This window comes from Cervus elaphus, chromosome 30, assembly GCF_910594005.1.
Source record: "Cervus elaphus chromosome 30, mCerEla1.1, whole genome shotgun sequence".
In the NCBI taxonomy this organism is placed as follows: Eukaryota; Metazoa; Chordata; class Mammalia; order Artiodactyla; family Cervidae; genus Cervus; species Cervus elaphus.
This window is the reverse complement of record NC_057844.1, coordinates 36,188,548-36,205,806: the sequence shown is the minus strand read 5'-3', so window position 1 is coordinate 36,205,806 and position 17,259 is coordinate 36,188,548. Positions and strand designations below refer to the sequence as shown.

At 45.4% G+C, this 17,259-nt stretch overlaps 1 protein-coding gene across 7 annotated transcripts in view; it reads left to right on the top strand.

Moving 5' to 3' along the window:
* ZMYM2 (zinc finger MYM-type containing 2) overlaps window positions 1–1,183 on the top strand; it is a 61,570-nt gene extending 60,387 nt beyond the window's left edge. For 6 of the 7 annotated variants that reach the window (XM_043891673.1, XM_043891672.1, XM_043891678.1 and 3 more), the window contains one exon: window positions 519–1,183. In XM_043891673.1, the coding sequence (XP_043747608.1) occupies window positions 519–711 (193 nt within the window). In that variant the 3' untranslated portion in view covers window positions 712–1,183. The remainder of the gene's footprint in view (window positions 1–518) is intronic. The other variant, XM_043891675.1, reaches the window with a different exon arrangement.
* Window positions 1,184–17,259: the final 16,076 nt, after the last annotated feature.

Here is a 17,259-nt window from a genome sequence, read left to right as displayed (position 1 = left end):
CATGAACTCAGACATGTATTTACCAGTTTTATAAACTGTCCCCAGGTTAGCTGTCAAGAACCATAAAAACAGTAATGTCACCTCTAGGATGATTATTTTTATTAATTAGTATTTCAGGTGGTTTTGGGTAGCCCTGTGTGGCTATACCAGTATTTGGATCTTTCAGTCATATTTTATTCTGTCTCTGGAACTGGGATGAATCTTGAAGAATTATAATTGGCAGTGCTTTACTTGTTTAATGGCAGTATTAAAATAAGATTAAAAATAATGTTTCTATCAATGGTATCTTGGATTCGGTGAAATACAGAATTTAAATTATGATGGGAAAATAATCTTATTATAGAAATTAACTTTCAGAATGTCTCAAGTGATAGCATGTTTAATGTAGTTAATCATGCATGTGGTCTGCCCATGTAATGTGGTAATGGTAGCAGAGTTATTCTTGAAAGAAAAAAGTAAGTTGTGAGGAATTTTGTTATATATATACTATGAAATTGACTTTATTCTTTCTTCCAAAGTCCACAGAATCTTAATCAGAGAATGGATGTTTTTTATTTGCAACCAGAATGCTCTAGCTCTGCAGACAGCCCTGTCTGGTACTCGTCCGCCTCACTGGACCGAAACACCTTGGAAAACATGCTTGTACGGGTTCTTTTAGTAAAAGATATTTATGATAAAGACAATTACGAACTGGATGAAGACACAGACTAAAAAAAGGAAGGATTCAGAAGCAGTCGGGATAACAGCGTTAGGCAGTCATGCTGCTAGATCTTCATTATGGAAACATTTCAGGTTTACTCCTCCTGTTCTGGGTTTTGTAGCAGTGCACCCACACCGGGTACTACCATGTAAATAATCTGTGAGTGAAGTTGCCATTATTCTATGTAGTGGTTTTAGGATACTTACAAATACATTCAAATTCTTTTTTTTTTTTATTATTATTTATTTGATTAGGTATGTTTGTAACTTTTTACATTACAAAATATGAATGAGAATGTGCCATGTATAATTTTTTCTTGTAGTAAGAAACATCCATATTGCACCACTCTGCTGTTGCAAAGCTTCCTGGAAAGGGGGCTCTTCTGCTGGGTTTCTGACCAGATGGTTGTGTGTGGGGAGCACCTACTAAAAGTTTAGAACTTGCAGTGTCTTTCAGAATTTTTAAAATAAACTGTAAACTAATGGGCTGGGGTTTTTGTTTTGTTTTTCTGGGGGTTTTGTTTGTTTGATTTATGCTTTAGTTCCTAAAGCCTTACAAGCTTATGTAGAGAGATACCATCTTTTGTACCAAAAAGAGATGAGGGAATGCCATTGATCCTGGTGTGGATGCTGGTGAACTGTTACATGAGTCCCTACTGCAGGCCGACCTCTCTGTTCCCCGTGTTAAAACCTTGGTGTCCTTTCCTCACTTGTGGCTTTCCGTAGCATCCCAAACAACAATTGTTTTTTATGTATACACACACAGGTACATATACACACTTGTATATATATGTGTGTGGGTGTATGTGTGTACATTTGTGTACACGCACACATACAAAGGATGATGTTAATACGTCATAGAGACATTTTCTTTGTAAAAACATCTGATGAAAATATAAAATTCTGTTTTTTATATCAACCCTAAGTGCCCCTTCACTATATAAGCATTGGTTTTCCTCTGCCCTTGAGGACACAGATCACGTTTGGGTCCCTGGATAGGACTCTGTAGCTTTAAAACTTTATTATGAGAATTTTTGTACCTGCCCTCATGCTAGGTAAAATTACGTTCAGAAATGCCACTCCTGAGACCGTCATTATGGAAAAGAGTGAGTTGAAATAAGACAGGAGCCATTTCACTCTGAGGATTAGCAGTACAATGACTCTGCCAGTTCAGGTGATCGGAGGGCAGAGAAGGAGACTAATGGATCAAGTGTATCTCGAAGGAAATCACGTTCCATGTTAGATTGTTTGGCTTTTTTAATTACTTCTTATAGAAGATTGCATTAAAAAGCTTTGTACTGCTGCATGTTGATTTATCCATTCAGACCTTTTCTTTTAGAACAAGGAAGTTTACATAAAATCCTACTGTCTAGACTGAGAAAGTGCCAACTGTGATTATCTTGAAGAAATCCTTTGGCTTCAACTTCATAGAGCTTGATTGTGATCACATGGTCTTGTTTCCAGTTCCTGAGTCACTACAGTGATGTTCATTATTAAAACTGGGGGAAATTGGGCTACTTTCCACAGTGGTTAAGCAGTGTCTGTACATCCCTTAAACATTTCTCTCTTCCTTGGGATAAATGTTAGTGTTCAGAAAAAAGTCTCCTCAGTCATGATTTGGGAAATTTCATGAGTGTATTCAGCTGTATATTTAAGCAATAATTAACAGAAATATTTTTGGCATAGAAATTATAAGGTTCTAACTTGTTTTATAAGTTTGAATAACATTTTTGTCCCTTAACTGGTTTTATATTTGTGGATTTGATAGTCAGATTGACAGCAAATCTGATATTACTTAAATAGATACAGATTGCTCATTGTTTAATGAAGTAGGTAACATTTACAATAATACAAAATTTTTCTCATCCTCACCTTTTTAAGAACTATGGCTTTAAGCACTTTTCCTATAAACACATGTTGATTAAAGGAGATGAATTCTAAGCATCTTTTATTCTTTGAGCTGGTGCTGTATTCCACCCAGAGCAATAACGTTTTCCCTAAATGTCACCTCATGTGTGTTTTACCAAATGCCATACATCCTGCTGTGGCCCCACTATTCATAGCACCTTGTCTTGCTATTTTCTTTCTCTTTATTGTGAAAAAGGCTTCCCCCTTTTCTCAACAGAAATGTCCGCATAGTTCTGATGTTGATACGATTGAGGATTTAGAACTTCTGTCTTTGTCTTGACTGCAGTCCAAGGACTGGTTAACTTGACTCTCAGGGGCAAAAGAAGAAAATAATCCTATTTTGTGAGGACTGTTTGTTTTGTGAAACTACTTCACCTGGAGTACATTTTGTTGCTTCCTGGACCTCCTTGGTTTGTGGTCCTACATGACCGTGAGAAAGGGGCAATGAAATGATAGTTCATTTTGCTCCTCAGTGGTTCTGATCACAGTGCCCTATAACTATAACGTTGTTGCCTTCAGATTGCTGTTGGAGATGCTCTGTTTTTCTGTTCTGAAGATTTTGCCATTTAAAATGAATTAATGAAAAAGTTTTTATTCATATTGAGAAAAGTGAATTTCCCATGCAAAATTGAATCTTCATTAACGCTTTTCTTTTTATCTAGACTTCTAACTGTATTGGGTAATGTAAGATATTAAAGGACTTTTCTAGGCAAGAAACTCAACTCTTCTTTTGGCCATAACAGTACATTATTTTAAACAGTACCTAATTTTTCTCTGCTGTGTGGAGTTGTTACCAGCGGATTACACACACTGAGACAGGGAGAGGAGGCTATGTATTATGTTGTGCGTCACACATCTGTTACTGCCTCCTGATGGGGTCTCATTCTGTCCTGGGCGACTGTGGCTTGTGGTTAGGGTGGTTGTATGTGCACCATGTTAAGGGTCACAGTGATATAGAATTGATAACATTGTACAGTTTTGGTTTGTACTACTCTTAATACTGGTCCATTTAACCTGAGATCTTAAATGTTTTGCAGTCTCAAATCACTATAAAAATTTACACTTTTATTTTTCCAGTTATTTCCAGAATGTACTATTACACACGTATCACTTATGTTCCCAAGTGAACACTGCCTGCACGGTCATCTTGTTTCCCTCAAACAATGTGATCACGAAAGTGTGTGAAAACATTTTTTAGAGAGTAAATTTCTTTAATTAAATTATAATACAGTTGGATTTTCCCCCTCAGTAAGCCCCATACTCATTTTTAGAGCAGTTCTTTGGATTTCAGTTATTCCATTCTGCTGTGTTCTTAGAGGTAGACAGTTGTTAATGGTTTTTTCCCCCCAATATTAAGTATTTTTTTTTTGCCATTCCTGAGTATATAGCATGCTTGAAAATGATACCACTAACGAAATCTTACAAATTAGAATTTGATGTCCAGAACAGGTTAATTGTGTCAGTCTGAGTAGAAACACTTAAAATGGTGTCTCAGTTTGTACTCCCCCCCCCCCCATTACTTAGAAGCTAGATCTTAGAGGGGTACTGCAAGTAAATTGCGGTTACTGCCTGAAAATGATACTGGACAAGAGAAAGTTCTTAATATCTGGACACATAATGTCCTAATTCATTACCGAGTTAAACGGTCCATGAATTTAGACCTTTTGAGAAAAAAGAACAAAAGAGAAACCAAGATTTAATCTGTGAATCAAGTGTATATTAGGAATAGAACCAGAGGGGCCCACACACCCTGTGGGTATACCATTGGAGGTCCCTGTTTTTGTTGAATGAAGCAGATGTAGATCCTGCTGGGGTCAAGGGGAAGAGCAGTCAGCTCTGGGAATAAATAAGGGACCGGGTCCTTTATTCTTTCTGGGTCTCAGTTTATTTGTAAAATGAAGGCTTTGCCTTGGATTTCTGACTGTGGAATTTCAAATTAAGTATGGTTAATATTATACTTAAGAGTTTGTATTAAATTTTTGCAGATTTATGTTTGCATCCATATGATTTATTTAGCAACATGATTTTTTGGAGAGTGGAGCAATCTTTCCTAAAATAGCCTGAACACAAAGGGCATTAGACCTAGTTTTATGAATCCTGTTAGATAACCCGTCAGAGGTACACTTAGCATATGGAAATTTGTTATCACAAAACTTAAACCACAGATCTTCGTTCATATTTTCTCTGTGCCAGAGAGCTACTGCGAACTATGGTAGTTAGGAAGAGAAAGTAAAAGATGAAGATAGGGTTCCAAAGGTTACAATTTTGAGGGTGAACAAGATATACTTGTAAGGATATTGAACTGAGGAGCACTAGGGAATATATCCATGATAGTTTAAAGCAGAGAAGATTATGGATACTTGGAAATTGTCTGATAGTACTGTTAAGATCTAGTCTGCATAGACTTCAGCCACCACCTGTGGTTTATTTAGATTCCTGTGATCTTGACATTGCTCATGGCTCTGTAGCAAGTGGTCAGGAGCCATTACTGGTTAGTTTAATGGTTCCATTTTAGTGGCGTCCCTGCTCACCTGTGGCTTCCAGACCAATTTGTAACAGAGCCCAGAGGGGCAGGTAGCACTGCTGAGTCAGAGGTGATACCAAACTGTGGAACCACATGCAACTAAGGTAACAGCTTCTAGGTTGTGTGATGTGCATGGAACACGTAAGATCCAATATATTGCTTCAACCACTGAGGATTTATTTCATAGCAATTGGTTTTGGGGAAAAAAAAAAAAATCTCAGGTGTGTTTTGTTTTGTTTTTTTAAGTCACCAGTGTGCTGTTCCTAGCCCTGTGTGCAAGATTCAGAAGTTTTCCATTTTGATTGTCTGTGCTTCTAAGCTGCTGTCAGCAGGTGGCAGTAGTGTGCAGCCCCAGGCTTCAGTTGCTCTTTTTTGTTTATACAACTGTAAATATACTGTACCTCTTCATCAGAAATTCTTGGGGATTTAGAATCCAGAATTTTCTTTCAAAACTAAAAAAAATGTGCCATGGGACTTCCCAGGAAGTCCAGTGGTTAGGACTCCACACTTCCAGTGCAGAGGGCACAGGTTTGATCGCTGCTCAGGGAACTAAGATCCTGCATGCTGTGCAACAGGGCCAAAAGTACAAAAGACTTGGGGTCTCAGAGTTGCTGATGAGGGATTGCAGATCTGTAATAAAAGTAATAGCAGATCTACTGTTTTCATTCAATGAAACATTAGTATTTTTTTTCTCGTGTTGCTCAGTTGGGTAGAGGTAGCTGAAAGCTTTCTGTAAAATTTGCCTACTGAAAATGGCAGGGAACAGGCATAAATACAGTGGCAGTTGTAGAACTATCATTGAGTTCTGAAGCTTAAGAAAACAATTGATTTTATTTTCCTTTTTCCTCAGATATTGTAGCATGACTGTTCTGCTCAAAAGCCTTTTTTGAGTGGCTCATGTTATGTCCCAGAGCTGTTTATTCATCCAACACACACTCTCAAGTGACAATTATTCTCTCAGGTGCCCTAAGCAAGGTGCTGGGAACACAGTACCTCTGCTCAAAAGGTGTGGTCTACCTGGGGAGAAGGGAAAGTGTGATGGAATGCCAAAATAAGATGGAGCCATGGGCCTTACCGAACACAATCACCTGTATTAAACAATAAAATTTAATACACAGGTCAAGTAATTTATACAGACTGCTCTTAGCCCAGCTTTCTGACCCTGATTATAGGCCAGGCCAGGTCCATACTGTGTTACTGGCTTCCTGGCTGCCTGCCTCGGTTATGCCCCCCCCCCCCCCCCACCAGGTTCCCGAGGGGGCCGCAGGGCAGGAGCAAGTGTCTCACCAGAGATGAGGTCACAGGCAGAGGTGAGTGTGCATCCCGGCTCCACCCCCAGCACCTCCAAAAACCCTGCACAGGGAAGCTGTTCATAAACATTTGTTGAGTGAATTACTGATTGTAAGCACTTTTAAAGTCAAGCACCTAGAACGTGACCTGTGGGAAGCATGACCCATCATCCATGAAAGAGCACCTGCTTTGGGTTCACCTCTGAACGCTGGTCTGCATCTCCAGGAGTCAGTCTGATCAGCCCTGCATTCTCTGGAGCTGCTGGTTGCCTGTGACCTTCCGTCTATGAGGGCTGAGGGAGTTGGGATGTAGGTTTGGTAGTTCATAGTTATGTTCAAAATAGAAATACTTAGAAGTCACTGAAGTGAAGTCGCTCAGTCGTGTCCGACTCTTTGTGACCCTATGGACTGTAGCCCACCTGGCTCCTCCATCCATGGAATTTTCCAGGCAAGAGTATTGGAGTGGGTTGCCATTTCCTTCTCCAGGGGATCTTCCTGACCCAGGGATCAAACCCTGGTCTCCTGCATTGCAGGCAGACGCTTTACCGTCTGAGCCACCAGGGAAGCCCTCAAAATGCAGATTTCTGACCTGTCTCCGGGAGGTTCATTTAGTAGATTTGGAGTGGGTCCCAGAGAGCTGGGTTCAAAACCCAATATCTACAGTCAAAACCTCACTAACATTTCCTTTAGAAGAGATGGAAGAGTTGAATAGAAGCCAATAGAGGCATTTTTCTTATGAAAATTGTTTTGTACTTGTGTATTGGAACATGCTTTTCAAAGTTTGAAAGCCTGCCTTTGGGAAACTAAGGAAGCCTACGTTTGTGGAAGGACTCATTAACTGGAGTCTCCCGTTCACTTACATCGAGCTCCAGAGAACTGGGAACTGTTATAGACAGTCTTTATGTATTGCCGTAACCAAGGGGCGTGTGGCTCATTTGAGATGGGCCTTTTCTCTGCCTGTTTGCATGACTTTGAGGATGTTGTTTCTCAAGAGTGGCCGTGGGGATAAGCTAAATAGTCACTAGCCTCCTTTCTGTGGGAAAGCCCACAGAGTAGTGTTGACTCAGTAAGGGGTGCAGCTGGGCCCAGTTTAGGTCATCTTGCAGGCAGTGTGCTCCTTCACCCGTGCTGGCCACTTCTGGTCTACCCCAGTCATCTGGGAGCTGCTGCTGTTGATAGAACAGGTATTTTGTAAGCAGATACCCAGGCAGGAGTAAAGACTGAGCTGCAGGACATTCTGGAAGGCAGGGAGACAGACGGGGCCACGAACAGCCCCACACCCCACCTGGAGCAGGTACCTGTCCCCCACCCACTGCTCTATCCACTCACTGTTTCCAGACCTTTTCCTCTCACATCTCTAATACTTTCCCGCATTCTTAAGCTCAGAGGTCAGCAAACCCATGTAAATAGGACCAGAGGATCAATATCTTAGGCAGTGTGGAGCACAGTGTGTAGGTACTTAGAAAACAAATTGCCACACATTTTTTACTGACAATATTCAAATACAATTGAGAATAAGATTTCCTAACAGCTACAATGAGGGGGATGAAAGGTTTTGGGGGAGCGCCCACCTTGCTTAGTTGGGTTTCAGAGTCTGTTCACTATCATCAAAGTTGATTGCAAAATTCATCTGTTCGGTTTCATGTATTTTATTTTGAGGGGAGGTGCTCTTTAAAAAAAATTATTTGGCTGCACTGGGTCATAGTTGCAGCATGTGGGATTCAGTTCCCCAACCAGGAGTTGAACCTGGGCCCCCAACATTGGGAATGTGGAGTCACAGCCATTGGACTTATAGAGAAGTCCCCTAGGCTTTGTGAGCCTCTTAATAGTTTTGGTGCTTCCCCCCGCCCCACCCCAATCTTTTAAAAATGTAAAGCCTTTCTTAGCCCACAGGGTATATAGACACAGGCTGTGGGCCAGATCTGGGCTGTGGGTTGCAAAATGGCCCTCTCTATGAGCCACTGTGGGGTTAGCTGTATTATTACTCCACTTTGCATGTGGAGAAACTGATTTACAAAGGCCAAATAACTTAGTGAGCTCAGCACCCAGGAGGTTATGGAACCAGGGTTCCCACGGGCAGCTCCAGACACCACGTGTTCAGTCACTGCACTGTGGTGTCCAGACGCTGAACATATCCAACAGAGCTAGTGATTTATGCCCCAGCATCTCAGAGTTGGAGGAGCAAGATCGCCTGAAGATTGGGTGTAGAAGTGACCCCATAGACATAGCCCTCCAGGCTCCTCTGTCCATGGACTGTCCCAGACAGGGATACTGCAGTGGGTTGCCATTCCCTTCTCCAAGGGATCTTCCTGACCTGGGGATCGAACCCAGGTCGCCAGCTTTGTGGACAGATCCTTTACCATCTGAGCCACCAGGGATGCCCCAGTATGTGGTTTAAGAGTCTGTAAAAGAAGCCTTTCCCTTGCAATGCACTTTCCCCACACCCATGGGTTCTGGAGGTTTAGGGGAGGGTGAGACCCAGGGCCTCAGGCACCATGTGTGACAGTTAGAGGCTGGAGGGAGACCTGGTCTGGCGCCCAGAAGGCTGGAGGGCAGGCTACAGGCAGCCTCTCTGGAAAGCAGGCTAGCCCAGGATGGGAGGCAGAGATCCCACAGTGCACTGTGAGCTGTCCTTGAACCTGGCAGGAGCCTCTACTTGTGTCTGCAGCCTGCTGTCAGGTGTCTTCTTGTTGTAGAGCAAGGATGGAAGCTTTCAACAGGGAAGATGGACATCAGAATAAAAGGAAGGTGGGGGGAGAAACTGCAGTGGAAAAGGAAGAAAACTGGAAGTGATATTCAGGAAAAAAACATAATAAACAGGCTATGGAAAAGGAATGTCAGACAAGAAAATGAAAAATACTGGAAATAGCAAGTAAATAACAAGTTTGAGAAGATTTTCATAAAAGTCCTGCAAGAAGATGAAGAAAGGCAAAGTAAGAGAAGAAAACTCAAGGTTCAGGAGGTGCAATGTGAAACAGGCAGACTTACAGAAAGAATAAAGTGCAGGGGAGGAAGGAGGAGCAGGTCACCCCAGGTGAAAGGAGGGCCCCAGCCCACAGACTGATCACTTTAGGGATTCAGACCAAGACACACTGCTGGGAAAAAATCTTCATGTGAAGAAAAGATTCTAAAAGGTTCCCCAGAGGCAGAATTTTTTTAAAAATCCAAAAAAACCACAAACAGAGGCTAGGGAGTGGGAGTGTCAGGCTTTTTAACAGCAGTGCTTCGAGTTAGAAAACGATGCCCCAGTGCCTTTAAGATTCCGACAAAAAATGATTATTTCAGTTTGGAATTCGTTATCTCAAACTACCAGAATGTGCTCAGATATAAAAGTTCTCAAAGTTTACCTCTTAGGTGCATTTGTCAAGGAGTGACTCTTCTCCCCCAAGTGAGGTGACTGCAGGAAAGGGAGACATGGGCCCAGGGACAGGACGGGAGGGAGCACTGACTGGATGGAGGTGGAGGGTCAGGACCCGGTGGTCTCTGCCGGGCTAGCTCAGGACCCGCACACTTACCTTTGCATCCCTTCCCTTTGCCATATCGGTGTGGGGCCTCGGCGGAGGGAGAGGAGGGAAGGGGCTGGCGCCTCTTGAATTTCAGGCCTCAGGCTGCCAGGGTTCTAGGAAACCTCAGTGTTGGCCCCTCACCCACCTCTGCCCCCTGCAGGCCACGGGCGCACCAGGTCCAACCGGGTGGGGTGGGCAGCCTCCCTCCATCCTGGCAACAGCAGCTGGTCCCCACCACCGCCATTCCCCACCATGGTTGCCTACTTAAGAGTCATCTTTATGGCATCCCACTTCATTATTCCTGGCTGGAGAAGCCCGTGGACAGAGGAGCTCGGCGGGCTAGTCTGTGGGATCTCAAAAGAGTAGGACAGGAGTGAGCGACTCAGCACACATGCACTTGAGCTTCAGCTGGAGCGTGAATGTTAGTTAATTAGCTAATTTTTGTGCCAAGTCAAGGTGCGCCCCTTCTTCACCTAGGTCGTGGTTTCGCCCCAGAGAGGAACCAGGTGTGTCCGGAGTTGCTCGTGGGTCCCAGCCGCCCCTCCCCCAACCAGGGCGCACCTGCGGCTGCAGGGGGCGGGGGTGGACAACAGCCCTCGCGGAGCCCCCGCGGTCACACAGGACGGATGGCAGAGAGAGACGGATGGGGAAGGAGAGGGACGGGGGGCACGGGGCGAGCTTGCAGTCAGGGACCCCTGTCTCCCGCTCAGTGAGCGGTGGGGGTGGGGGAGGGGGTAAGCCTTTCTCCCGCGGCTCCGCAGACCCCCGAGTCCAAGTCTGGCTGAGCGGTGGACAAAGCGCTGTGTTCGGGATCCCTGGGGCCGAGGCTCCAACAGGCGTGACCCCGGGTAGAGTCACCATCTGGGAGGCGCTAGGCGGCCGGCGAGGGGATGGTTTGCGCCGGGGGTGAGGCTGCTTCTGCGCCAAAGAGCGGGCGTGGGGTCCTCGGATGCTGGGAGTCCCGGATGCGTGAGGGTCCTGGATACACAGGGGTCTCGAACGCTGGGGGTCCCGGATGCGCGGGGTCCCGGGTACGCGGAGCACCTGGCTCTGGTGTGGCCCGGACTGGCCACAGAGCTGACTGGCTCCTCAGAGCAGGCCGCGGCGGGGAGGGCTGAGTGCGCTGCTGGCACGGTTTCCACACAATCTTTTTAAACATCTGATCGCTCGTTTTTTAACGGGGTTGCTGACCCAGAAGTGGCAGCGACTCGAGAGGCCTGGATGGAGGACCAGCCTCTCTGAAGTCCGCCGGGGAGGCCTTGGTTTGTACCCAGTCGGCAGACAGAGGATCCTCTAGAGGCGACAGGGCATCCGCGCAATGTCGCTTCCCATCAGATGGCTTAGGTCAGCCACACCTGCTGCCCCTTCTGCAAAGTCCATCTTTCTCCGCCTGGTTCCGCTCTGGTAGTGTTTTGTGCCTGTAGACTGCGCACCCCCATCACCGGGGCCGGCCCCCGCCTCCCACCCACAGAGGAGGGGCTGGCCTTGCAGCTAGGCTTGGGCACAGTGGGTGCTGAAGGGCAACCCTTGTTACTGTTATTACAGGAAGTCGACTGACAAAATTCTTACAAAATTTCAGTTGACAAGCTGCAGAAGGAAAATCATGCCCTTCCCCCAGAGCTTGAAAGAAAAAAAAAAACAACCTGTATTAAAGTACTAGCTGTTGTCTGGGGACCTGTCTGGGTACACTTGAGCTCACTCCTTTGGGTGAAAAAACTGTGTTCTGTCAAGCTCTGGTGAAGCAGCTCCAGGCCCCACGTTTTGGAAGTCCTGTGTTTGTTGGTTGGGTACATTCACATACGCACACACAAACGACCTGGTGTGACAGAAAGAACCAGGTTTACCCACTGGCAACATGGGGGACATTTCCAGTGACACGGGGGAGTAAGAGTCAGGAAAGAAGCAGGTCTCCTTTGTAACTGAAATCGGCTTTGTGGTAGATTATGTGGGTCCCTGCTAAGTGGGGTCCAACTCTTTGAGACCCCACGAACAGTAGCCCACTAGGCTCTCTGTCCATGAGATTTCCCAGGCAAGAATACTGGAGTGTGTTGCCATTTCCTTCTCCAGGGGTCTTCCTGACCCAGGGAGGGAACCTGAGTCTCCTGTATTGGCAGCTGGATTCTTTACCACTAGCATCACCAGGACAGATTATAGAAGCTCTCAAATCTAGATGTTTGTGAAAAAGCAAAGCTTCTGAAATAAGAGGTGTTTATTTAAATCCCCGTTTGTCTTTCTCCTCCCCTAGTCTGGTGATGTGGCCCAGAACTCCACCTTGTTGAACCGAATCTCTGAAATAATCATGTAGTCAAGCTTTCAGTCAGCATGCAACAGAAGGCCACAGCCACTCAGTGACCCTGTGGGGAGAGGCTAATGGACACACGTGGTAACATGCAGGAAATGGGGGAGGAGGCAAAGAAGATTCCAGAGAGCTTTTTAGAGGTGGTAGAAAGTGACTACATTTTGGAGTTAGGATGTGTAAGTAATGGCTCTCTGGACAATTCTCTTTCTTTTTGGTAAATATTCTGTTTTAGACTTAAAAAAATATTTTGGGCCAGATTATTTTGTGAAAGGAATAAAGAATGTTAAATTTTTCCCGTAAGGGGGAAACATCTTAATACAACAAATATATCTGAAAGTTCATCCTCTTGGACTATTCACATTCTGCCCACGTGGTCCTTACCCATACGTGCATATAACTGGTATATAAATAGAATTACATTCATATTCCGCTTTTGCACTGATAGAGCATAAGTATTTTTTATGTAGTTCCTCTGAGGATTGTTGATTACATAAACTATTTCTGTAGTTTACTATGACTTCTTAAATTTTTTTAAGCATAAGGTCATTGGGAAAAGGCCTCCCTCCCTTGTACTTTACTCGTTGCTGCTGATTTTGTTAAGATTAAGACTCGCCTGTAAAATATGTGTCTGTGCCAGTCTGTGAAATGACTTAAAACAGAACAAAACAAAACCCCAGCCCCCAAACACAAAGGATATTCTCCCCAGGAACGGTAGAAACAGCACCATTCCCTCACCCACTCTTCCTCACGTGGTCAGTATTGATTGACATCAGCAGTGGACAAGACGATTCAGGGGACGCATGGTCACAGAGCAGTCAGGGAGCCTGGAGACCAGCAGGCGCACCTCCACCTTTGGGTGACACGTGACCCAGGGGACGAGAGGGCTGCAAACTCAGGGCTGCGGTGCAAGGAGGCTGAAGGAGCTGCCGTCCACCTCGGTGGTGTGGGGAGACGTCTGGAGGGGTTGGACTTGAAATTGGGGTCAAGAGTGGTTTGGGAAAGACAGAAGACATTCAACTCTCAGAGACTGAGAGGAGCAGTTCCTGAGGAAGGACCTGAGTTGGGAGAACAGTGGGTACTGTGGGTGGTCTTCCTCAGTGCAGGTGCAGAGTCCACGCTGGGAAACAGTGCCCCAAAAAGCCAGTAACAGCTGGAGCTGGATTGTGTGGCCTCAAAGCTTTATTTAAATGGGACTCACAGATGGTTTATAAGTAGGTGTGTGACTTTAAAATGGAGCTTTAAAATATAAATCTGAGTGGTTTTGTTCCAGATGGGCTGAACAGGGCCCAGCCTGCAGGCAGAGAACACAGTCGAGTGGAGCAAGTGGCAGATACAAATGTGAGAGTTGTTAGCAGAGAAACGGGCTGAAGAGGGGACACAATTTGGGATCGAGGGGAAGGGAGCTGGTGGTCGTTCTGAGGTTTTGAAGGAGGCCCATCGGGAGCAGCGTCCAGCCCTGGCCAACCCTCTGTCAGCTTTGGCTGTGCTCCGTCTGGGATCCAGATGGGGCCCTGAAGACCAGGGGCACCTCCTTGATCACAGATCAGACTAGGTGTGGACAAGCTCTCAGGAGAACTCTAAAGGGAAGAGAGAAAAGGACAGGGACTCTGGGAATGGCCACATGTAAGGAGAAGAGAGAGAAGGACCAACAGGGCGTATCTAGGAGCTAGACCGTGGGGCTGTAGGGGTCCATCTCTGCATACCAATGGGATTTCAATTTCACCCTCAAACCCCTACACCAGCTGACATGGGACAGCCTAACTCCAAATGCCGAATGCCAAGCCTAGTGACAGATTCAAAGAATTTCAGGGCTGGAGGGGACCCTGGAGGTAACAGTCAGGTGAGGACCAGGGGAAGCTGCTGCCTGCCAGCCAGGTCGTTCCCTGGGTCTCTGGGGAACTGGGGTGGTTCTGGACACTCAGGCCGCAGGGGCTCAGAGCCTGACTGCCTTTAAGCAGTGGCAAAAGAACTGAGCAGTGGCACCAGAGACTGTCTGGCTTGAAACATCTAAAACATTAACTATCCATCCCTTCACAGGAGATTGGAGGAACCCTAGCAGATACAGCTGGCTACCTAGCTAGCTGTGCTCCTATTGTGAGCAGTCAGAGCTTTCTCTTTCGACCTGGGCAGATTGAAATGCTTTAAAAAAGCACCAGGAATGCTTTTTGGGAATCAGTTTTCCATCACGTGAGTTGGCTGGATTCCAGGGAGTTTATTCATCGACAGAGGAGTTGGATAGGGGACAAGCATAAACACAACCCTCAGACCTCACTTTTGTCCCTGTTCATCTCTTGTCCTTTGAGCCAGCACAATGAAAGTGCTTCAATAAGCAGGGTCAAGTAGGATGGGCCAGAGAGAATGTGAAAGCGAGATTACAGCTGTGATTAGAGGCTGAATGCCCTTGGTCATGTGGCGTGAACTAAGACCACCTTTATTATAAACAGCCGCTTGGCTCTTGGAGGCACAGAATAGATGATGACTGCATTTTAAACTGTTTTGTTCAAGTGAATGAAGCACAGTCATTTTGGAAAACAGGGAGGCAAAATTTTGAAAGAGTTGAAAAGTTTTCAAATGCTCGTATTTTTAACATTCCTGAGGGACTTGGGTCACTTTAGTCCCCACACAGTGTAGGAACTGATACCCTTTACTAGTTTAGCAGCATCGGGTTGTTTGGCTTTGGATCCATGTGTAAGTGAAAGTTGGTTAATTTGGGAAGTGTGTCCACCAAGCTGTCCGGAATTCGCTGGAGTGATCTTGGGCGGGGAGATGTCCTCCCATGGGAGTGCTGGTCTCTTTGGGAAGCAGAGGGGCAGATACATCACAAGTCTCAGTGTGGTTTCTGTCTTTTGATCAGTAATTCCACTTCTACCAATGTGTCCTAATGAAACAGGGATGTGGAAGAGATTTATGTACAACATAGACTATTTAAAAGAGTGAAAAATTGGAAATAATTTACATGTCCAACATATAGATTCTGCTTAAACAAACTATCATAAATTTATACGGTGGAAAGTCAGGAAGCCTTTAAAATTATGAATTTGAAGAAAATGTATTAACCTAAAGAAATGTTCATAATATAGTAGGGAAAAAATCAGAATAAATATGATCATTTAGAAAATATCTATAGAAAAATCAAAATGTTAGCAAAGATTTATCTCTGGGTGGTGGGATTTTAAATGTCCTGTACATTTTTCTTCCTGCTTTGATCTTTGTACTTTCAGTATCACATATCTTGGTATAGATTTTTTGGGGGGCTTTTGAAGCTATGGGTGGGATCTTCGATTAATCCTGGCAAATTCTCAGCTGTGGCTTTTCAAATATTGTCTCTGCTCCTCTCTGTTCCCTGTCCTGGTTACTGATTAGGCATACCTGGGACCCTCCCTCTCTGTCCTCATGACATGGAACCTCTTTTTCATGCTTCCCATTTCTGTGACTCTCTGAGCAGCATTCTGGTCATCCCTTCAACTGTACCTTTAGTATTTCTTCAGCTGTGTGTTAAATCTATCTGTTGTCTTAAATTTCAACTATTGTTATTTTTAAAAATTTCTAGAACTCCTGTTTGGTCATTAGTTATAATTTCTTGTTCTCTGCACTTATTACTAACCTTGCCTTTTAACATAGTAGGCATAATTCAATTATACTCTGATAAGTCTAGAATCTGAATTCCTTGTAGGTCTATTTCTGCTTTCTGTTGTTTCTGTTTAATCTCACTCATGGAGCCTCATTTCATTTATTTATTTTTTAAACTTTTATTTATTTATTTTTTTGCCACGCAGCTTGTAGGATCTTAGTTCCCTGACCAGGGATTGAACCTGCATCCCCTGCCGTGGAAGTGTGGAGCCCTGGGGTGAGGAGCTGAAGGAGAGGTGACTGTAGAGGCACAGGAGCCCATGGATGAGGGGCTCAGCCCCAGAGCTGATGGCACTTTGGCCTACTCAGGGCAAACTCAAGGTCTGTCTCAGTAGAGCTGGTTTTACAGAAGGAATCCACCACCCTGGCCAGGAGAGAGTGTCTCTGAAACCATACCCTCCACTGCTCCAACCTGCATCAGAGGAAGTTTAGATGGTCGAGCAGAACCCAATCTGAAGTGCAGGGGCTGGGATGAGGGGGTGCCCCTTCCAGGCAGCTCTGCCCATCCTGCCCCTCCCTCAACCCATGGGGGACCCAGCAAGACAGAGGCTGGGCAGGACAGTCTCAGGGTGTCCGTTCCTGGCCCTCGAGCCTCCTGTGGTCCCACCCCCTCCATCCGGAGGCCACGGATCACTTCTCATCAGGGGTAGTGTCCCAAGGCAAAGCTTAGAGGGTGAGTGGAGCGAATCTCGAGGCCTGAAACACAGAGGAACAGGGAAGGACCGTTCCAGCTTCAGCTGGGTTTGCCAAATGGGTCAACTCCAAAATGTGAGGGTTCCTGGTGGCTGTTTTGTGTCTCATCCAGATTAAATCATCTGAGTAATAGAGGCAGTCTCGGAGACCTGGCTGTGCAGACATGCCGGATGGAGATTTTCCTGTTGCGTTAATGGTTAAAGAGCTAGTTTCTTAACCATGCCTTCAGCGAGGTTGAGAAGGGATGCGCCTTCCAAGCAGGCACTACCAGCCAGCTCCACGTGGTCATCCTTTCATCATATTGTCAGTGGGTCGCTGTTTATGATATAAAACACAGTCTGCTGTGGAGTGTGGCCCCACATACATTATCAGGAAGGTAAAGTTATTAGTAAAAAATGAACCAGGTGGGACAAGGTACAGTTTTTGGGACAAGGACTGATGAGATGCAGAGGAGGTGCGAGGTAAGGTGTGACAAGCACCGGGCTCAGCATCACCACTGTTCACTGGCTTGTAAACAAGGAGCTACTGGGACCCTGTGCTGTCCTCCAGCCGCGGGTGCACAGAACCCACCTCTGCGGTCAGTGCAGAACAGTGTGGATGCCTCATGGCCCCATCCCAACCAGCACCCATGTAGGCAACCACGACACTGTCACACCTCCAAAAGCAAACAGGCTACCCACAAAGAATGGTCAGGAGACTTGAAGAGTTTTA